The 19,642-nt window shown below is 44.1% G+C and overlaps 1 protein-coding gene across 1 annotated transcript in view; it reads left to right on the top strand.

The window, feature by feature from the left end:
- The window catches only part of ddb1 (damage-specific DNA binding protein 1), a 66,438-nt gene that overhangs the window by 32,597 nt on the left and 14,199 nt on the right, over positions 1-19,642 (top strand). The window contains exons 16-22 of the mRNA XM_080496025.1: positions 627-834; positions 3,195-3,290; positions 3,619-3,730; positions 7,943-8,066; positions 10,197-10,361; positions 10,857-10,951; positions 15,819-15,989. Coding sequence (XP_080352151.1) covers positions 627-834; positions 3,195-3,290; positions 3,619-3,730; positions 7,943-8,066; positions 10,197-10,361; positions 10,857-10,951; positions 15,819-15,989 — 971 coding nt within the window. The remainder of the gene's footprint in view (positions 1-626; positions 835-3,194; positions 3,291-3,618; positions 3,731-7,942; positions 8,067-10,196; positions 10,362-10,856; positions 10,952-15,818; positions 15,990-19,642) is intronic.

Below are 19,642 nucleotides of genomic sequence, written 5' to 3'. Positions count from 1 at the left end.
TCAATCAGCGTTTTGTTGTCATCACTTCCCCTGCGTGTCCAAATTGTTTCAAATGATTTGTTTTGGTCAAGTGCACGTTCTAATAGGCTAGGGAAATACTTTATTAATCCCAAAGGTAAAGTCTTTAATTTAGGAAGTTAATCCACTGAATGGTCTCGGCTCTTTTGTCCCAGACACTCGCCAGAAAGTGGAATAATTCTGTGTTCGTGAGTCTGAGTATAATCAGGACGCTGTGATGTGCAAGCTGCTTCTGCTCATTTTAATTTTCGAGAAGAAGAAAAAAAAAAAGGGAAGACTGTGATATTAGTCTGCATATGAATGAGCAGGTTCTTTTTGTTTTGCCGCGGTCACAGAGAACACAAAACAAGGACATTGAACTCTTAATCCAGGCGCACATATTAAACCAGTGGTTGAAGCACGGAGCGCAGAGAGGAAACATAATGAAGGCAGCTGCTCCTCAAGGGCTCCGCTGAATGTTTCTTTTGAAAAGCACACGAGGACGAGGCGCTTTTTAGCTTTGCCACTCGCTCCTGTTGACCCGCCTCGCCGTGACGACGCGTCGCAGCCGAACTCCCAACATATGTCTGTGTGTGGTTTCCCTCCCTCCCTCCCTCCCTCCCTCCCAGGCGCGCTGAGCGAGCGGAAGAAGGTGACGCTCGGCACGCAGCCCACCGTGCTGCGCACCTTCAGGTCCCTGTCCACGTCCAACGTCTTCGCCTGCTCCGACCGGCCCACCGTCATCTACTCCTCCAACCACAAGCTGGTGTTCTCCAACGTCAACCTCAAGGAGGTCAACTACATGTGCCCCCTCAACTCCGAGGGATACCCCGACAGGTCAGCGGCTCCGCGAGCTGTCGCGTCAAGCTTGTTTTTTTACAAACCCACCTTGACGGCACAGCTTTTATTTCACCTTTCTTTTTTTTTCTTTTTTTATACTAAATTTTTATTGAACAGTTTTCCACATAAGGCAAAGTTGTCAAGCATATAAACATTGATCAACATTAAGCACCATTCATGTAACAACAATCTTGTATCTGTTGTAATGAACTACTATGGAAAGTAAATGGGTAATGAGGTGCCGGCGTACATCAGTTATCTATACATGATAGCGATTATTTGTTGGGATACACTGTCCATTTTGTCTATTTTGAAGAGTAAATATCCGTCTGCAATCTTAAAACAAAAGTCAATCTTTCCATCTCGTGTATGTCCTTCATGATTTCAAGCCAATTAATGCGAGTGATGGCTTTTTTCGCTGCTGCAGCAAAAATATTCAACAGATATCTCTCAGTTCCCGTAATTGTTTCTGGTATATCACCTAAATAGAGTGTCATACAAGTGAATGAGATCTGTAGACTGAGAATTTCTTGTATGATTTTCCAAATATTTTCCCCAATATGTTTTAATTTTAGGGGAGTTCCAAAAAATATGATAGTGGTGTGCCTCGGAACCACCACAGGACCTCCGACATACCGTATTTTCCGCCCTATAAGGCACCTAAATACCTCAAATTTTCTTAAAAGCTGCCAGTGCGCCTTATAGCCCGGTGCGCCTTATATATGGACGATTGTTCTACTCCAGTCTGCTATTTGACAGCTGAACAACTAGAAGCTTTTATTTTGACAACTCTAACTTTGCAACCGGATCTTCAGTGCGGACGACACTCCACACAACACCTTCATCACTCATGGTTGCACACCAACGTTCTAACAAACCAAAATAAACTAGATGAAATAATTACTCCCTAAACTGGGGAACAAAAACACAGCATAAACACAATCAACACCAAGCCCAACAACGAGCCACAATAACCTCCAACAACACAAAACATGAATTTGTCGCTGCAAGGCATGATGGGACATCATGCCTTGCAGCGACAAATTCAACCTGAGCTCCTCAGTGCAGCCGATAGAAACTCCCATAATTCATTGCAGCTGTTTGTGGTGTTTTAAATGCAATTATTGGGGGTTATATTTGGTTTGTGGTGTCGGTAATAATTGTGTTGTGTTGTGTTTTTGTTGCTTAGTTCATGTAGTTTAGTTTATTATTATTATTATTATTACCGGTAGTTGTAAGTTGTCAACCAGTAGTGAAGAAGGTTTTGTGTGTAGTCTGGTACTGGCATAGGCTGCAGGTAGGACTATCAAAATAAAGTGTGTGCACCTCTGTGGGTGTTAGAAGCAATGGAAAATGTAACTTAATGGCTTTGAGCTATAAATGTTGCTGACCACTGGTCTGTTCCATGCGCCTTATAGGGCGGTGCGCCTTATATATGAATGAAGTTGTAAATTATGTCAATCAGTGTAGGTGCGCCTTATAACCCGGTGCGCCTTATAGGGAAAATACGGTAGTTGGGTAGATGTTGTTTGATAAGATTTCAGTTTTGGAGTAATGACAAAAACACTATGGACTTTGGGTTTAAACAGTGGGTTGGTGGGGGGGGGGGGGGGGGGGGGGGGTCACTGCCGGCTGTACAATAATGGAAAAAAACATACTACAAAGTTTTCAAACACAAAAAGAAAAATACAAACTGGAAAAGGGGGATTTTTTTTAGATACCTACAACTACGCCACTACTTCCTTAAAGAAATTGATGGACACAATACAGATACAGAACTCAATGAAATAGTACAGTTGATCACACAAATATATACTGGTAGTTACACACCCAAATCCATCATTTCAAAATTGTATCAAGGAGTTGCAGCGGGCAAGGGAACCTCCACCAACTACATTAAAGAGAGATGGGAAAGGGAGTTGTGTCGTGCAATAACCACGGAAGAGTGGAACAATATGTGTAAGACTGATGTCAACATCATGCTCTGCGGACTGGCGTCAATTTTGCTGGAAAAACCTGGTCCGTTTTTTCATTATTTCACCTTTCTTGGCATGTTGTTGTTATATTAGTTTTTAGAACCACCTTTTGAATTCATGTCTATACAAAAAAGATCACTCCTCACCCTCACCCTAAATATTTCAATATGCATGTTCTCCCCCTGTGTGATCTGAAGTGTTTTGAACTGCTTCACCTTCCCATGTTTTGATCCCCGTGCAGCAGCTCAGCTCAGAGGTGTTTTTCCTGTGATTGCAGAGCTGCATATAATCCCTGTGATTTGGTTGTGGAGGACGTGCGTTCGTATCTCTTCCTCCTCCACCTGCAACAAATGCTTTTCAAACTCCCTTCCTTCTCCGCAGCCTGGCTCTGGCCAACAACAGCACCCTGACCATCGGCACCATCGACGAGATCCAGAAGCTGCACATCCGCACCGTTCCCCTCTACGAATCCCCCAGGTCGGTCAAATAATAGCCTCCGTCACCCGGGCAAATAACTGCCGCACGTCGCTGTTTGCACTGAATTTTGTGTTGTTTGCTCCGACTTTATACTTCCTCCTGCAAAGAGATCCAAACGCAGCAACGACTCTGAAATGTTTAATGAGTTATTAAAAGGTCAACGGTGGTTTTATCCAGTCAGACAACAAAAAGCAGGCTCACCGGGGAGCCTTGTTTTTATTCAGCTTACGTCTGTTTGCTCATTTCGTGTTTACCAGCAGCTTCCTCACTCGTCTCATCCCCCTCACCTCCTTTTTTCTTTTTTCTTTTTTAACTCCACACATATCAGGCGAATCTGCTACCAGGAGGTTTCGCAGTGTTTCGGAGTTCTGTCCAGCCGGGTGGAGATTCAAGACGTGAGCGGCACCACGTCGGCCGTACGGCCCAGCGCCAGCACGCAGGTACTGTGGAGTCACACTCCCAAACACACCGAACACTATCATGATACGATCTCACACAGAGCTTATCGGGACAAACGTTCTGTCCTTTTAGTCGCCCGGCAGACCTCCTGGAACACGAGTATCATCAAAAAGCACTTGTTTTAGGTAGATTGAGCATTTGTTGCAACAATGCTATTTAGAAATAAAAGCGATTTCGCTTTTAAAACGGAGCCACATTTGTTGAATAGGTTTCACTTCCATCAATCCCACATTATAATCCCATTTAAACACACGCATCAATGGCGACTGCTGCCTTTCAAAGTGCTCCATTAAGACATTGATCAGAGGCCCAAAAAAAATCAGATCAGGACGTCTTTGGATATTTTATTTCAAACATGATTGGATTTAATTTATGTTTTGTTTGGGTGCTTCCTGTTTGGCTGGATCTCCTGTGTCTGACACGACTTCACTCGAAACTAAACGTTGTGGGTTTTTGGTTCGGCGACGCCAGCTTTTTCTCTGAACGGCTGCAGATCTCACACGCTCAATCTATCCATGCTTCACGCGACCATCCAGAGTGCTGCTTACTGCAAAAAGCCACATACCTCAGCAGCATTCAAAGTCTCTTATTGCTGTTGAAGGTTTAGATTAAATGTTTAAAAATGGCTTTTAGTGCGCACAGCATATTTTAAAAGCGCCAAGTAACTATTCATTGTGCTAGAATTTCAGTTTCCCTCTATTTAAGCTGGATGAATTGTCTTAATTAGAATTTTGTGTCATCGGCGTAGAAATCCCTCACGAGGAAGAGTCTCTGGTCTCCAACCTGCTGTGGAAAGTCGGCCATTGTGTTGGTGTCGGCCGCTCTATCATGAGTAGTGCTCAGCAGGGTTCAGATCAGGGCTGCTGACAGGTTAATTCATCCTCTCCACTCCCAAATTCTGGAGGTGGTTTCTGATGAACTGGGCTCTGTGGGCGCCGGCGGTGTCGTTCAGGAGGATAAGAGTTCAGCCTCAGACTGTGGAGATGAGTGGATTTCATCCACACATCTCTTTGTGTTGTGAGGCGCCACTCAGGGGGCCGGTTGTCGGCAGCTGACGGCAGCAGAAGCTCAAAATGAGTTAAAACAACGGCAAAGAAAAGCCGTTTGGCAGAGAACTGGCGAGTGGTCAAAACAGACACGAGAAGACTGGAGGTTTTTCCACAATAGAGTCTGCAGACACATGGAGAGAGTTTTTTAGTCGTGCAAGGTTGGTCATCGAATAGAAATACTGTATTGATCCGAGAGGGAAATTCTTTTAAAAGTAAACACAAGCCAACCAGACCCCGGATCGTAAACAAAGTGGCCTCGTCACCATGAAACCTGATAAAACGGGCACGTTGGACGGATCGGAGAAAAGCTCACGACACACCTGGACGAGGGAAACCGAAGGTGACGAACTGTTGAAATAAAGCAAAAACTGTCTGCAGGAGTTATTCTTGGCATGTTGGCACATTTGTTGTGGCTATCTCTTACTGTACGTATTGCGTTCTTTATCTGGAGCCGCCGTCTTTGTTGTTTCACGGGGAACGTGAGCGAGCTTCCATTACCGGCGGTGGGTTTATGCTCGTGGCGGCCCTCGTGACCCCGCGCCCCCACAACACACAACACATGCTTTTAGTCCTCTCACAGAGCAGAAGATTACATGTTCCCATCCTCAGTCCTTTTATATACGGTGAAATACAGACAAAGAACACTGACTCTTGTCTCTGCAGCCTTCACAACCACAGGAAGCCGGTGCAGTGGCGTTTCACCAAATGAAATTCCTCTTGAGACATTAAACAGCTTATTATTTTATGTACTTTTCACCGAAGTGCCAGTTTATATTCCATTTATAAAAAAACAAGAAAAACAGAGTGCATTTAAAAAAAAAGAGGGAAAAGTGAATTATTGTTTTTGTGTACAGCAAAAGAAAAGAACACACAGAGAGCACAATTCAACAATAATGAGCAAACCTCGAGTGCACAGGCTAATTTGAGGCCTCCAGACATACGTAGAATACAAATGCTATAAGGTTTTGTAAAATAGATGTAATGTGCAGTACAAACTACAGTGTCTCTTTGAGTTGGTTAAACTATTTCGTTTTTTTGTTCTTTCTGAAAGCGAGGGTCATGAACGCAACATTCATCAATGTACGTGATGTAAATTTCAAGGGTCCAATATCATATCTTCAGTCTAAACACCCTAAAAGTAATAATGAAACCTCCGTAAGGTAAATGAGCCAACCAGCTCGCAGCGACCTGATCAGTCGTTCAATACCACTTTGGACCACAGGATGGCGCAACGACTCACTTAAACACTTTTTCTGTTTCGTTCTGAAGAAGCAGCAGATTCTGGAAAATTCTACATATTTCCAACTAGCTGAAATTCAAGAAAAAGACTAATTACTGCCGCCTTGTACACATAACTACTTAAACATTATGTACTGTACATTTAAGTTATAAAAACAAAAAAGCAAACACATCATTTCTTCTTTGCTCGATTTCCAATGGGTCGACTCTATAGCAGGTTTCTCAGTACAGCCTGGACATATTTTTAAATGCAGTTATTAATAAAGTCCTTGAGTGTTTTGTTGTGGCGTGTTTGAGGCGTGTGCTCTCTGTCAGAGAGACGCCAACAACGACACCAAAGGCCATTTCTGTGTTCTCGCGGCCTCTCTAAGGATTCCCGCCGAAGCTAATTTTAGCCGCGGAGAGACTGGATCAAATTTAAACAGCATGAAACACCCATCATTTGTTTGATCCGATGACAAGGAATACAACAGTGTAGTTCTTTTTTAAATTTTTTTTATTTACGTGCCACAAAAGCATAGCGGGAGCAGCTTTTTAAACGTGTTCCTCACTTGGAGAGCTAATCAAAACGTGGCAGCGTGTGTTGTGTCCGCTCAGCTTGGCTCTACAGCTTCCCTGAGGGGACAGGTGTGTGTGTGTGTGTGTGTGTGTGTGTGTGTGTGTTTATTGGTGTTTGTATTTACTGCTGCACATCCTCTCGCATGTGATGACCAGAGAAAAAAAAAAGCCTACGTGTTTTTTAAATGCTGCACATCTGCCGCTGCAGATGGTGCCCGCCTCGTTGTGCTCATACAAAATAACCAAATGTGAATTGTAGGGAGGCGATGACGCCACTTTTTAATAGTACGAATACTCACCTTTAGCTGCTTGTCGATACAGAGTACCGTATTTTCCACATTATAAGGCGCATGGACTAGACCAGTGGTCAGCAACCTTTATAGCTCAAAGCCATTAGGTTACATTTTCCACTGATTCTAACACCCAGAGAGGTGCACGCACTTTATTTTGAAAGTCCTACCTGCAGCCTGTGCCAGGAGGACACTACACACGAAACCTTCTTCACTGCTGGTTGACAACTTACAACTACCGGTAATAAACTAAACTACATGAACTAAGCAACAAAAACACAACACAACACAATTATTACCGACACCACAAACCAAATAGAACCCCCAATAATTGCACTTAAAACACCACAAACAGCTGCAATGAATTATGGGAGTTTCTATCGGCTGCACTGAGGAGCTTGCCGTCCAGAGGTGGTCGCTGCAAGGCATGATGGGAATTCATGTTTTGTGTTGTTGGAGGTTATTGTGGGTTGTTGTTGGGCTTGGTGTTGTGTTGATTGTGTTTATGTGTTTTTGTTCCCCAGTTTAGGGAGTAATTATTTCATCTAGTTTATTTTGGTTTGTTAGAATGTTGGTTTGCAACCATGAGTGATGAATGTGTTGTGTGGAGTGTCGTCCGCTCTGAAGATCCGGTTGAGAAGTTAGAGTTGTCAAAATAAAAGCCTCTGGTTGTTCAGCTGTCAAATAGCAGTCTGGAGTAGAGCAATTCTTCCATATATAAGGCGCACCGGGTTATAAGGCGCACTGGCAGCTTTTGAGAAAATTTGAGGTATTTAGATGCGCCTTATAGTGCGGAAAATACGGTACTTATTAAATCTCATAAATGCTTACACTGCAAAAAAAAGGGTCATCTAAATATAAGATTTGAGAAGGAACTTAGTTAAAACTCGTAAAATGATCTGCACATGCAGGAAGTAAATCCTTCTTGATGAGAATGATTGAAACAGTCTAGATTGAAGGTTATATTGTGAAATCGGTGTCCGATCCTGGAAGGGGTCGTTTGATGCTCCGTGTTCGCGCCTCGTCTCCGTCTTCACGCCGTCTCTCTTCCTCCCAGGCGCTCTCCAGCAGCGTGAGCTCCAGCAAGCTCTTCCCCAGCAGCACGTCCCCCCACGAGACCTCCTTCGGGGAAGAGGTGGAGGTTCACAGCCTGCTCGTCGTGGATCAGCACACCTTTGAAGGTGAGGCAGCCGCTCGCACCCCCCCCCCCCCCCCCGCGCGAGCTGGATAGAAGAGCGGCTTTCATGTGGGGCTGCTGACGGTGAAATTAAGTGCTGCGATTGAAGAACCTCTCGTATTGAAATGAGCGCGCTTTTCTTTTCTTTCCCCCGCCGTTATTATGTTTAATTTCATGTAATGGACTGTTTGAATGGCAGATTTTTTGCATGTAGAGACAGTGAGGGGGCTTAATAAACAATGTTTGCACTGTAAAACACAAAGGAAGCCTTTCATAACATGATTAAAGTTGTCATACCGACCAGCTCTTTGAGAAAAGCCAGTGGATGCGGCAGCTTTTTGCTACATTCTGTTTTGCAATTCATATTTTGGCCCCACCAGGCCTTTCTTTACAAAAATAAATAAATAAGAACCATGAAAACATCCAGACCGCATACATAGGGATATGTTATATGTTAATCATATGTAAATAAGGATTTGCTTCAGCACTCTGCGCCCACTGTTGACTCTACCTTATTAACATGCGATCAGATTAAGCGGCGCTTATTTAGACGTTGAGATTTTCATCGGGCGTGGAGACATTGAGATTCATTGAGTGCCGCTTCCTCATTCTTCTTAATTTCATCAGCGACTTCCTCACACTCACCGCAGAGGTTAATGAGCAGAGCCTGCGATAAAAATGAAATATCCCCATCGCGGGCAGGTGCAGTAAAAGCTTAAGAGTGCTGTGCGAGATTAATGAAGTCGTCATCAATCACCTTTGTCGGAGTCCACTGAGATCGCATTTCAATCGTCATTCTTAGAGGTTTTTTCTGTTTTTTGGAAAAAAAATAAAGAATTGTGTGACTTTAAAAAAAAAAAAAATTATTATTCTAACAACTATTACTACTATCACGCTATACTATTACGTCATTACATTATAGTTTACAATAAATTGCGAGAAGTTGATGTATATTATGTGTGGTGAAGAAAACGTTAATAGAGTTTAAATAGAAATTAAGTTTTTTTGTTTTTAGAAACGTGGTTATTTATGACACAGAATTCAAATTAATTGATTTATTACAATTTATTATATTACTACATTTATTTAAAGGGGTCATATTATGTGACTTTTCAACAATTTCACATCAGTCTCGTTTGTCCAAAAACATTGCAGTCAATATTTATTTCCCCAAATCCAGCTCCTCCTTGATTTTCCCTCCATTTGAATATTGGATCACAGGAGCTGCATTCACAATCTGCTGTGTCTGTGTGAGCTGGACTGGCTCCGCCCACACACACGCCCATCTACGGGAAGAGGAGGAAGTACTTCCTCTCGTGGTGCCATGTGCCAGATCAGAGCTGCCTAATTGTGGGAGGAGTCAACATTATATATGTTTTGATTTCTGATTGGCTGCTTGGAGCAACACACTTTGATTGTGGGACTGATTGTGGGAGGAGTCGAAAGGGGGAGGGGCCTACCTTGATTGTGATTGGCTGAACCCCTGATGACACTATATAGGGTTTGATTTCTGATTGGCTGCTTGGAGCAACACACTTTTTAAAACCTGAAACAAGCCGGGGAGAGAGAGGACACACTTTCTACACTTCTGCGGCGTCGTTCCAGGTGTAGAGACGATTATTACTATTCTGCACAATATGACCCCTTTAGAATATAGAAATAAAAGCATTGTCAATACTACTACTACTTATTGTTTTTTATGTTGTCAAAGAATACAGAATATTAAATGAACAAAGGAGGAACTTTGAAAATAAACTGCACAAATCTCCATTTTTAACAGTTTGACGGTGTGTTAACGAAAAGAGAGAAACGTTCAGTCTGTGACTTCAAGTTTTAAATAAAGTAGAAACTTCCTCGGATGAGGAAACAAAGGATTTACTCGAATAATGTACCTGCCGTGTTCAGTCGGTGAAGAACTGACAGTTTGACACTCTGATGTAAATTTCCTTGTAATTTTCCCTGCGCTCTGAACCATGACCCCCCCCCCCCCCCCAATGCCTACCCCACCAACACATGTCTCCCATGTCAGTTGTTCTCAAAGTATCGTTCAGTGCGATTCCAGTAAATCACTGCAGTTGTACCAAAGCGAGACTCTGGAGATGTGAGCGTCGGTGTTTTTCTGTGTGTCCGTCAGTTCTCCACGCCCACCAGTTCCTCCCCAGCGAGTACGCCCTCAGCATGGTGTCGTGTCGCCTGGGGAAAGACCCGTCGGTGTACTTCATCGTGGGCACGGCCATGGTGTACCCGGAGGAGGCGGAGCCCAAGCAGGGCCGCATCATCGTCTTCCACTACACCGACGGTCAGCAGCCTCGTCTCCACGCCTCCTCTCTGCTCCGCTTGTCTTTATCCTTCACCGCCTCTCATCCTCCCCTCTCCTGAAGCCCCCCCCCCCCCCCCCCCCTCGCGGGGACACTTTGTCCTACCATGCCCCGGTTTCCCCTCCTCACTTAATCATTTTCTTATCGCGTCTTATCAGACCTTCCTCCTCTCGCCTCTCCTGATTCTGCTCATTTCCTTTCATACTCCGTCCCTCTCAAGGTGCACCGCTCGCCTTTCATTCACCCCCCCCCCCCCACACACACACACACACACTTCAGCTCTTCATTTTAGCCTCATCCCTATTCTGAATGCGTTGCTCATTTCTCTTTTTTTCACACACACACACACACACACACACAGACAGATCTCGTTCACAGTTGTACAGCACGACTCTGGGAGAGGTTGTCGGCGCTTAACTCTTAACTCTGAGCTTGAGGTGAACGCCACCTGACACACGTCGCGCTCTCTCTTGCAGGTAAACTGCAAACCGTGGCTGAGAAGGAGGTGAAGGGAGCCGTCTATTCCATGGTGGAGTTCAATGGCAAACTGCTGGCCAGCATAAACAGCACAGTAAGTGACGCCTCAATTGGTGTTTTCTCCCCGACGTCCGGAGCCCTCGGCCTCGTGTTTGTCGATCGGGTGAGAAACGCAGATCTCAGATTGGATGTGCTTTAAGGAAAACGACTCGCTGTCGATAATTCTCTTCAGCGCCAAAGTGGGAACTAAAAACTTGACGATTGTTGGTCAAATTACCGTCAGACCTTGGGGAAAGCGCCTCATCCAAGAGCACCTCTGTCTTCACCGCTTCTTTTATTCCCAACATCACAATTTAGCATCTGGTCGAAGGATTCAAGTCAACATCTCCATTCTGCCTCCGTCTCCTCCTCGTTTGTTGCTCGTGACATCATTATATAAGCGGGGTGCCCACGTTCTTCACTCTGGCAGATGTACAAATAGCTTGGCAGCTAAGTGTAGGTGCACTGATTTAGCCTATTTCCTCAGGTTTAACGTACCGGCTCGGAAATGTACTAAAAGTGAAACGCAGCTCACATTTATCTCCGAGTCGACGACTTCAAACATTTCTCTTAATTAAGGCCCGTGAAGAAGGAGAACGTCTCGCCGCCCTGGATCCTGTCCGCTCTCTCGTCATGTCGCCGCTGCTTCTCCCCGTCACACACATCACATTTAATAGCCCTCTTCTCTGTGTGGTCAAGACGCCATCTTTTTCCCCTCTTCTGTGCCGATTTGTGCATTTGTGCCCGCCGTGCATAAAATACACTGATGGATACTGAAAGGATCTATATGTTACTGCCTCTTCTATTTAGGCCGGGGTTGCCTCCTAAAAGTCAAGTAGCGGAGGAAGCTCTGCTAATCACCAGTCATTATGGCTGTATTCTGAGTCGGCAGTTCTGCCGGATGTCCTTGAGACGGCTACTTTGGTCTCTTAATGAAAGCTAATAATATACATTCCATTAATTCTTTCATCAGACTACTTAATAGCTTTCTTCAGGCAAAGGCATTTAAGTGTTTAGTAAACCCGAGTGCTTCATTTGACATTCTTTTGTTTATTTGTTTATTAGTCTGTTCAAGGTTTGGATTTGCAGCAGTGGGTTGGTTGCTTGCAACGATTGCTGAGTTGGGTGAAATGAGTCGGCGGCTTCCGATGGTGTGTTGGCTGGTTGGCGGTTGCCGATGGTGGCTGTTAGTTGACTTTTGTCTGTTTTGAACCTTCAGCTGAATGGAGGGTTTGTCGTGGCGACAGCAACACGCTTCACTAAGTTGATCAATCATTGGATGCAACTGTGAGCTGATTGGTTGCTGGAGAGCAACGGGGATTTGAGCCACTGGCGAGTTGGAGACGTCTGTTGCTGGCAGTGAAGGCTTCGTTGCTAAATAGCGGCGTTGCTGTGTTGCTTGCCTTCAGTGGTTGGGTTGTTTATCAGTGGGTTGCCGGTCTGGGTCGGTTGCTTGTTGGGTTGCCTCCAATGCTGATCTGGTTTGATTCCTTGGAGGTTTGGCAGGTTAATTAATAACTCATAGCACTGGGTGCGATAGTGTGCTGGTTGGATTGTTGGTCGTTTGCTCGTTGAAGTGCACAGATGCATTTTATTAATTCTATTTAGAAATACACGCACAACGTTCACTGCTGAAGAGATTGACTCATGCTTGCGTTTCCCTCACAGACGAGTCGACCTCTGGATGACTCGCGTGTCGACTTTTCCCTTTCTTTTGTTGTGTCAGAAGTGTGCAGTCGGCTCACAGTGGAAAGTGCCACCTCGGCAGTTTCTAAATAGCTCCGTCCCGTACAGATAATTGTGAAATCACTTGACGTCGGGTGAAAGGAAAGATTCCTCTCCGACTGTCCTGCGATACTGCACTCACCCACACCGAGCTATAGAGAGATTAAAAGGATTAAACGCTTGAAAGGAAGCTTTATCTTAAGATATCATGAATCCGATAGTCATGGGTTTCAGATTGCTGCTTCTCATTGTACAGGACTCCGACTCACTTCCCACCGAACCTTGTCCCTCATAAGTATCAGTACTTTCTGCTTTGTTTGTGTCAGTAAAGAAAACTCTTCCTCTCTAAACATTCAATTAATCCGAGAAGTGATATTTATTTTCCATTTTAATAGCAGTTTCACTCGAACGTCGCAGAAAAGTTGCCTTTGACATTGTTATTCATACTTTCTCTAATGCAATGAATTGAATGGGTTTGTTTATTTTAAAGGGCTTAAATTACTTGAAGGCAGCGCTCTGGTTTCTGTGACATTTCGTGGCGTAAAGCAGGTGATTTCTCATTACTGTTTCACATTTAAAAGCCTCTTTTTTTCATATGAAAGACGAGACATTTTCTTGAAATGCACATCAATCAGCCCGAACAATTTGCTGAATTCTTCTGGGATTCTAAAGGTCTGCTTTCCGGTCCGGCGTTTCCTCGCCACTACGTCACCTCGCTTTCCGATTGGCTCCAACACAATCCAACATGTTGAATATCTGATCAGATTATCTTATGATGATCTGGGCGTCCTGAAGATTTGTCAGACGGAGAGTCGAGGCCAAAATCAGCCTGATTATCCTGCCGGGTGAATCTGAGGTGTGACGACCTGCTCAACCTGGCGACTTGTAATCCAAAAAATTTAAAAAAAATTTTTGCCTTCCTGTGGGCAGGCGCTTCTAGTCACGTTGTAGTAGCTGTAGTTTCTGCGGGAATCTGCTCATTAGTTGTGGAAAGTGTGTGATTCAAAACTTAATCAATCAATCAACTTTATTTAACAAAGTGCTGTACATTGTAAATAAAAATATAAGTCGCAAAATAAAACCATTAAAACAATAAAAACAATAAGATGTTAAAACAATAAACAAAACATCAAAGGTTAAAACAATAAAAACAATAAGATGTTGAAACAACAAACAAAACATCAAAGGTTAAAACAATAAAAAAAAAAAAAAAAAAAACGAAGGCACTAAAACCAGACCAGAGTCTCACGCTGAGGTAAAAGCCAAAGAACAAAAATGTGTTTTAAGATGAGTTTTAAAAACACTAATAAGAATATTGGCATTTATATCTGAGTTTGTCTTCGTCTCGGTTATGCCCCAAAAAAAAAAATAGGCTTAATTTTCTTTTGACTGCTTCTTTAATTATTCCTCTCACCAGATCATCTGACTCCATTTCAACTTCTCCTTTGTTTACTGTTTCACAAACCATGTCTCTCCTGACGTCGTCCTCACGGCTTCATCGTTGGTCCAATATAGTCGTCCTCCGTCCTCAGCACATGTCCAAATCACGTCGGCCTCTGTGTGCTCCTCATGCTCACTCCTAATTAGAATCTCAGCGTCTCCTCGCCTCCTCCAGCCTCGGCCTCTTTCAGACCAAACACCACGACAAGTGTTTCTGCTGGCTTTGCAAATACTACATTTCCGCAACGTATTTACATAATGTATACAATCCAATGCATGCACGGGCTTCCTCTCACTTCAATTAACTGCAAACCTGGAAAAACGGTGGGCTGGATAAACAAACACTGTCTGTTGGAGTAAGAAATGTGTTGATGTTCCCGTCAAGGAGGCTGTTTGTTCGAGATTTGTTCATGCCAACATGAAACGATCCCACTTGGTAGGTCAAACCTTCTCCTAACAGGCCGACATCACCTGTACTACAAATCATGGTGTTATTTATAAGCATCCAGCGGTCCAAATTAACCACGTTATTTCCACAGTCGGACATCAGCCATGAAATATGACCCTCAACAGTCTTAAAACAATAGATGTCTAATCCAATCTAATTGTTGATCTGCACACGGGCAGATTTAACAGCTTCTTCCTTTTTGCTAATTGGGCTTCCTGTTTGGCAATAACTGTTCAGAGGCATAAATTGTAGGGAATAAATAGGAAGCGTGTCACTAAAGGTGGAAAGGTTTCTTCTCATAAATATAATCAGGTTAATTAGGAGGGTCCTGATGATTGTTAAAAACACATTAAAAAAACAGCAGGGTCTAAAGTGCCTCATATTAAGGAATTAAGCAAAATGTTAAAACAAAAGCATTCTTCTCAAACCTTTTTGTTCGAAACCAGGGTTGTCAGATACATTTTAAATCAGGGGTTACATACCGCTTAATTTCATTTCAAGTGGGCGAGTAAAATAGTGCCATATAAACCTTTATTTAATTTCAACTCTAGAGGTTTTGTTTTTTGTTTTCCTCTTGAGTGTAGATGATGAGAATGTCTATATTTTCACAAAACCCAACAATTACTGCAGAAAATGACTACAATCTCAACATGGACGACACTAAAATGTCCATAAAACTTTCCTTCTGGCTGTTCCATTATTCATGTTTTGACATAATCACCGTGACGACACGGCTTTGAGGTTGATGCTGGTTTATCTTTCATGGCAGCGTCGCCGATATCTCAGCTCAGGTCTCGTGTCTGCTACTCTTAAGATATTTCTTTTGATTGGAGCGACAGTTTTGTCCTTATGTTTGACAACCCTGATCAAGATATTTTTTGAAAAAAACTGAACTTGCTATCAGTTTATAGTCTCTGAAACGTCTTCAATGTGCCCCTCGAGTCACAGACGACGTTCACGAACACGTCCGATAATCTAAACACGACGGAAGGATGACACGCTTATGTGGTAAAATCCAAATAAATCCACGTCAGTCTAGTTCTAATATAGTTAAGCAAGCCTCCACTTAAGTCCAGCATCTCCTGACATCACCCGGACAGCGGTGAGAGGCTTTACCTTCATCGCTCACTTCGCCTCCAAGCCCTTAATAAAAGCTGCTGAGACGGCGCAGATGGCACGGAGCCGCCGGCGTAATTAGCCGTTGCTGTTCGTTAATGTGGCAGCCGGGATCGTCTCGCTAATCGTCCCCTCGGCCCGTCGTGCCGGCGGAAGTCTGCCGCGCAAGCTAATCTCCCCCGCGTGGTTTCAGGTGCGTCTGTACGAGTGGACGGCCGAGAAGGAGCTGCGGACTGAGTGCAACCACTACAACAACATCATGGCCCTCTACCTGAAGACCAAGGGAGACTTCATCCTGGTGGGAGACCTGATGAGGTCCGTGCTGCTGCTGGCGTACAAACCCATGGAGGGCAACTTCGAAGAGGTGAGGACGCTTTCCAGACCACCTGCGGGGAAGGGTTGTGTGTGTGTGTGTGTGGGGTGAAAGATTTCACAGAAACCGTGAATCTGTGTCTGGGAGTGTGTTGGTCTTTCAATTCCGCCTGTCCATGTGGAGCCTCGTTTACCCAACGATTTCAAGTGAACACGGGAAACTTTCATTGTGCTTTAAAGGTGTACAGGAGGATGTTCTTTTTCCGGGTGGATCATCAAGACTATTGGTCCTCCCAATTGTCAATCATTCTGGTGATATATTACGCAAGGCCATCGTACGTGCTCGTCCCCAGTTTTAGTTTTCACTTTCTGCGCATGCGTGCTTTCAGGTGTCTATGGTGAGCTACGCCTTCAGCTAGCTCGCAGTTCTCACCGGGTACTTTGAAAATGGTCAGAGGGTCGCAAGAGAAAAAGTGTATGAGAAGAAGAGAAAGGCTTGGGAAGAGAGAAACAAGACCAGAGTGTTTTTGGGGAGATTGTTTCACACGATGGCGTGCGCTGAAAGCCCAGGTTGGGCTTCCCACTGACGCTTCAGTCGCCAAGTTTCTACTCCACAGGTACAGTTTGGCATTCTATTTGGAGAAATCCATTTCAAATCACTTCCAGTAAAAGTGATCTCCGTCTATATTGTAACTTTCCAGGGTTGATTAGTTTGTTTTGTAATTTGCATCGTCAGTAGTTATTACGATGCCGACTTGTGACTTGTAAACAGAGCGTGCACGAGGAGAACTGGGCTCGTGCACGTCTCTCGCACACGTTTTAGTAGGCGTTCCGTCTCATTGCGCATGTGCATTTTTTCAAAAGGTGGAGAGGGCGGTTCTTTCCTAAAATTCGGGAAAATCCTCCTGTATACCTTTAAGTGTCCGTTTACATAACGACGGTGCTCGGAGCCACTGGAACGGCAACAGCCCGTCTCTATGGAAACGGGGGGAAACGCATGTTTTTTGAAACAATGCTACTGCACCTATACACCACAGCTGTCATCAATACTTGTTCAATGCACAAAAAAATCAATAAAAAATGTTAAATAGTTCTTAGTAAAATGTACATAATTATTAAAATGCTGTCGTCTAAATAAACTGATTGTGAATTGCTAACACAGACCGCTGCACAGCCCCAGACTTCAGGAGCAGCTAAATTCATTACTGTTGAAGTTTGTTGTTTTCTTTTTAAAGGCTTTTAATACAAACTGTAATTCTGAACAATTTTAATTAAAATGTTCACGCTGATTACATTTTTCATTTCGCAGACAACAGAGAAATGAGTCTTCAGTAAAATCCCTCGCTGAAACCCACACAAAGCCTTTTTGTTGGGAATCACACGTCTTTTGCACCTCTTGGTTTTGATGAGCAGAGAGTTGAAATTGATTTGTTGCTCGCAGATGAAGCGCTCGGAGGCGGAGTCACGCGCCCGGCGGCCGCCTGCGGCGGGATGTTGTGCTCGTCGTACAGAAACGGGTTTTTGCACCTTAAACAGCCTCGGATGGGAAAACGCCGCGTTTTACATTCCAATGCCAACACAATCAATATTTTTGTGTTAACAATGGATCGAATGGCAAGCGATAAGAGAAAATTGCAAGCCGGCTCTGCAGTTAGCGTCAACTCGGCGGGGCTCCGGAGCGTCTTTCATTCTGCCCTGATTGTGTCGGTTCCTTTTGTCTGCAGCCCCCCCCCCCCCCCCCCCCCCCCCCGACTGCTGTGGCTCATCCACAGCGCTCTCATCAGCATCGTCTCCTGCTGCTTTTCACAGGGGAAAAAAAAGCCCCGTAAATCCATCGCTGCCCAGCAGCAAACAGCACTCACAGTTAGCGAGAGCCTGATATTTACCTCAGGATTCGGTGGCGAACAAAAAGAGCTAAAGAGGAGTGAAGTGAGGAGGCTCAGCTGGGGCAGCAGGTCGCCTTCTGTTTGTCAGTGTTGATGAGAAGGGCCGTGTTCACAATGTTTTCGAAAGAAAGTTTTGTTGCATTTTGGCTCGAAGATTACACAAAAACAAAGTCGGTGGTTTTTAAATCTTCCATTTTATGTCAACGGGGTAAAAAACACTTTTCTGCACATTTGAGCTGCAAACACAGTAAGTAGTTATTTTTTTTGAACACATGCACTAGTAGATTGACAATAACAATGGAGGAGCCCAGAGTGTTTTGTTTAGCTCCAATCATCTGCCATCCTGGACTTGCTCATGTGGAGTTTTTGGGGATTTTCTTTGTTAAAGTGCCTTAAAAATCCAGTTTTTCGTTCTGATTTGATAATTAACTAAACAATCAATGTTCCTCTTCTGTCATGCATGTTACATTTACCAACTCATATTTCTGTCTCTTCTAAATATGTTCCGGCTGTGCAGCAAAGTCAGACAGGAAATAAAAGCAGTGAATTCAGATGTAATTCTGTGGACGCTTCAGGGAAAAGGCAGAAGAGCAGCGGGCTGCAGACCCCCGATCAAAGCCAATGAAACCGGAGCAGAGCGACTGCTGAACCCAATTGAACTTCAAATTAATTAAACAAAACTGCCAACAACAACAAAAGAGGGGGGGAGGTCAGCGGAGACCAAGGTGACCTTCGTCAGATAATCTCCGAAGAGCGGAGAAACGGAGCGTGAAAGTTAATTACAGTCAGTCGGGGTCGAGATGCAATGATTGAAACTTTCACGAGATCCACGAGCTGGAGTTTTACTGGTCTTCAATGCCGATGAGGGGAACAAGCCGACCAGGAGAGTCCATTACGGGGAGTTTATAGTCGTCTGTGTGTCGCAGGAGAACCTGGACGGGGAGTCACGACTCTCTGGAGGCAGACGTCGTCATTGTTCAGCTACTGAGCATGTGCAGAAGAAATGTATTAAAAAGTTTTCCATTTTAACTTGAAAACATTGTCGTGACCTTAATGGGTAATTTATGGCCAAAATACAGAGCCGGATGCAGGCGGAGCTTTCTGCATTCATTCCATGTGTATTTTGTTCACATCCAGGGAGCTTGAGGGTGTGAATACCTCTGATGACCTGTGGTGGCAGTGTTGAGCCGTATAGCTCTGGTACCACCAGTGAAAGGAACAAAAGGAGACGGCAGAACTGTTGGATATGTTTGAATAAAGTCTTCCAACTTCATAAATCTTCTATAAACAACGACCTTAAGCCGCACTGTACTTTACTGGACGTGTTGCTTAACAACAAGACGAACGTAACTGACGCATAACATGTGAAACACCCAGAGTCATTTGCATGTGTAAATTGAGCAGCTCGAATGAAACTTCAAAGCAGGCGGCTGGAATAACATTTATGCTTCTGTAATAAGATTTTTTTTTGCATATTTAGACTTGTATGCGTATCAAATTAGTGCATATTTAATTAGATCGGTTGAAGTTGAATCCAGTCGGACGGTGCTGTGTTTGCTGTGTGAGTGCTGGGATTTGTGGGGGCCACAGGGGCCCCATAATCTTCACCTCCTCCTATTACGGAACGTGTGTGTAATATTCTCCTCTTCATAAGAGCAAATCTGATAATGATGTTAAAGGACTTCTATTTTCAGGCAGGTCTGGATGTTAGAAATGGATCCTAAATTCTGGGTTTTCTTTGCCCTCGGCAACGGCTTGCAGGCTCACGAGTACAAACCGAATTTTCTGTTTGTTGCGCTTGAAATCCATTAAAAGTAAT

This window comes from Blennius ocellaris (assembly GCF_963422515.1).
Source record: "Blennius ocellaris genome assembly, chromosome: 1".
In the NCBI taxonomy this organism is placed as follows: domain Eukaryota; kingdom Metazoa; phylum Chordata; class Actinopteri; order Blenniiformes; family Blenniidae; genus Blennius; species Blennius ocellaris.
Note: the sequence above shows the minus strand (reverse complement) of the source record. Positions and strands in the feature narration are given on the sequence as shown.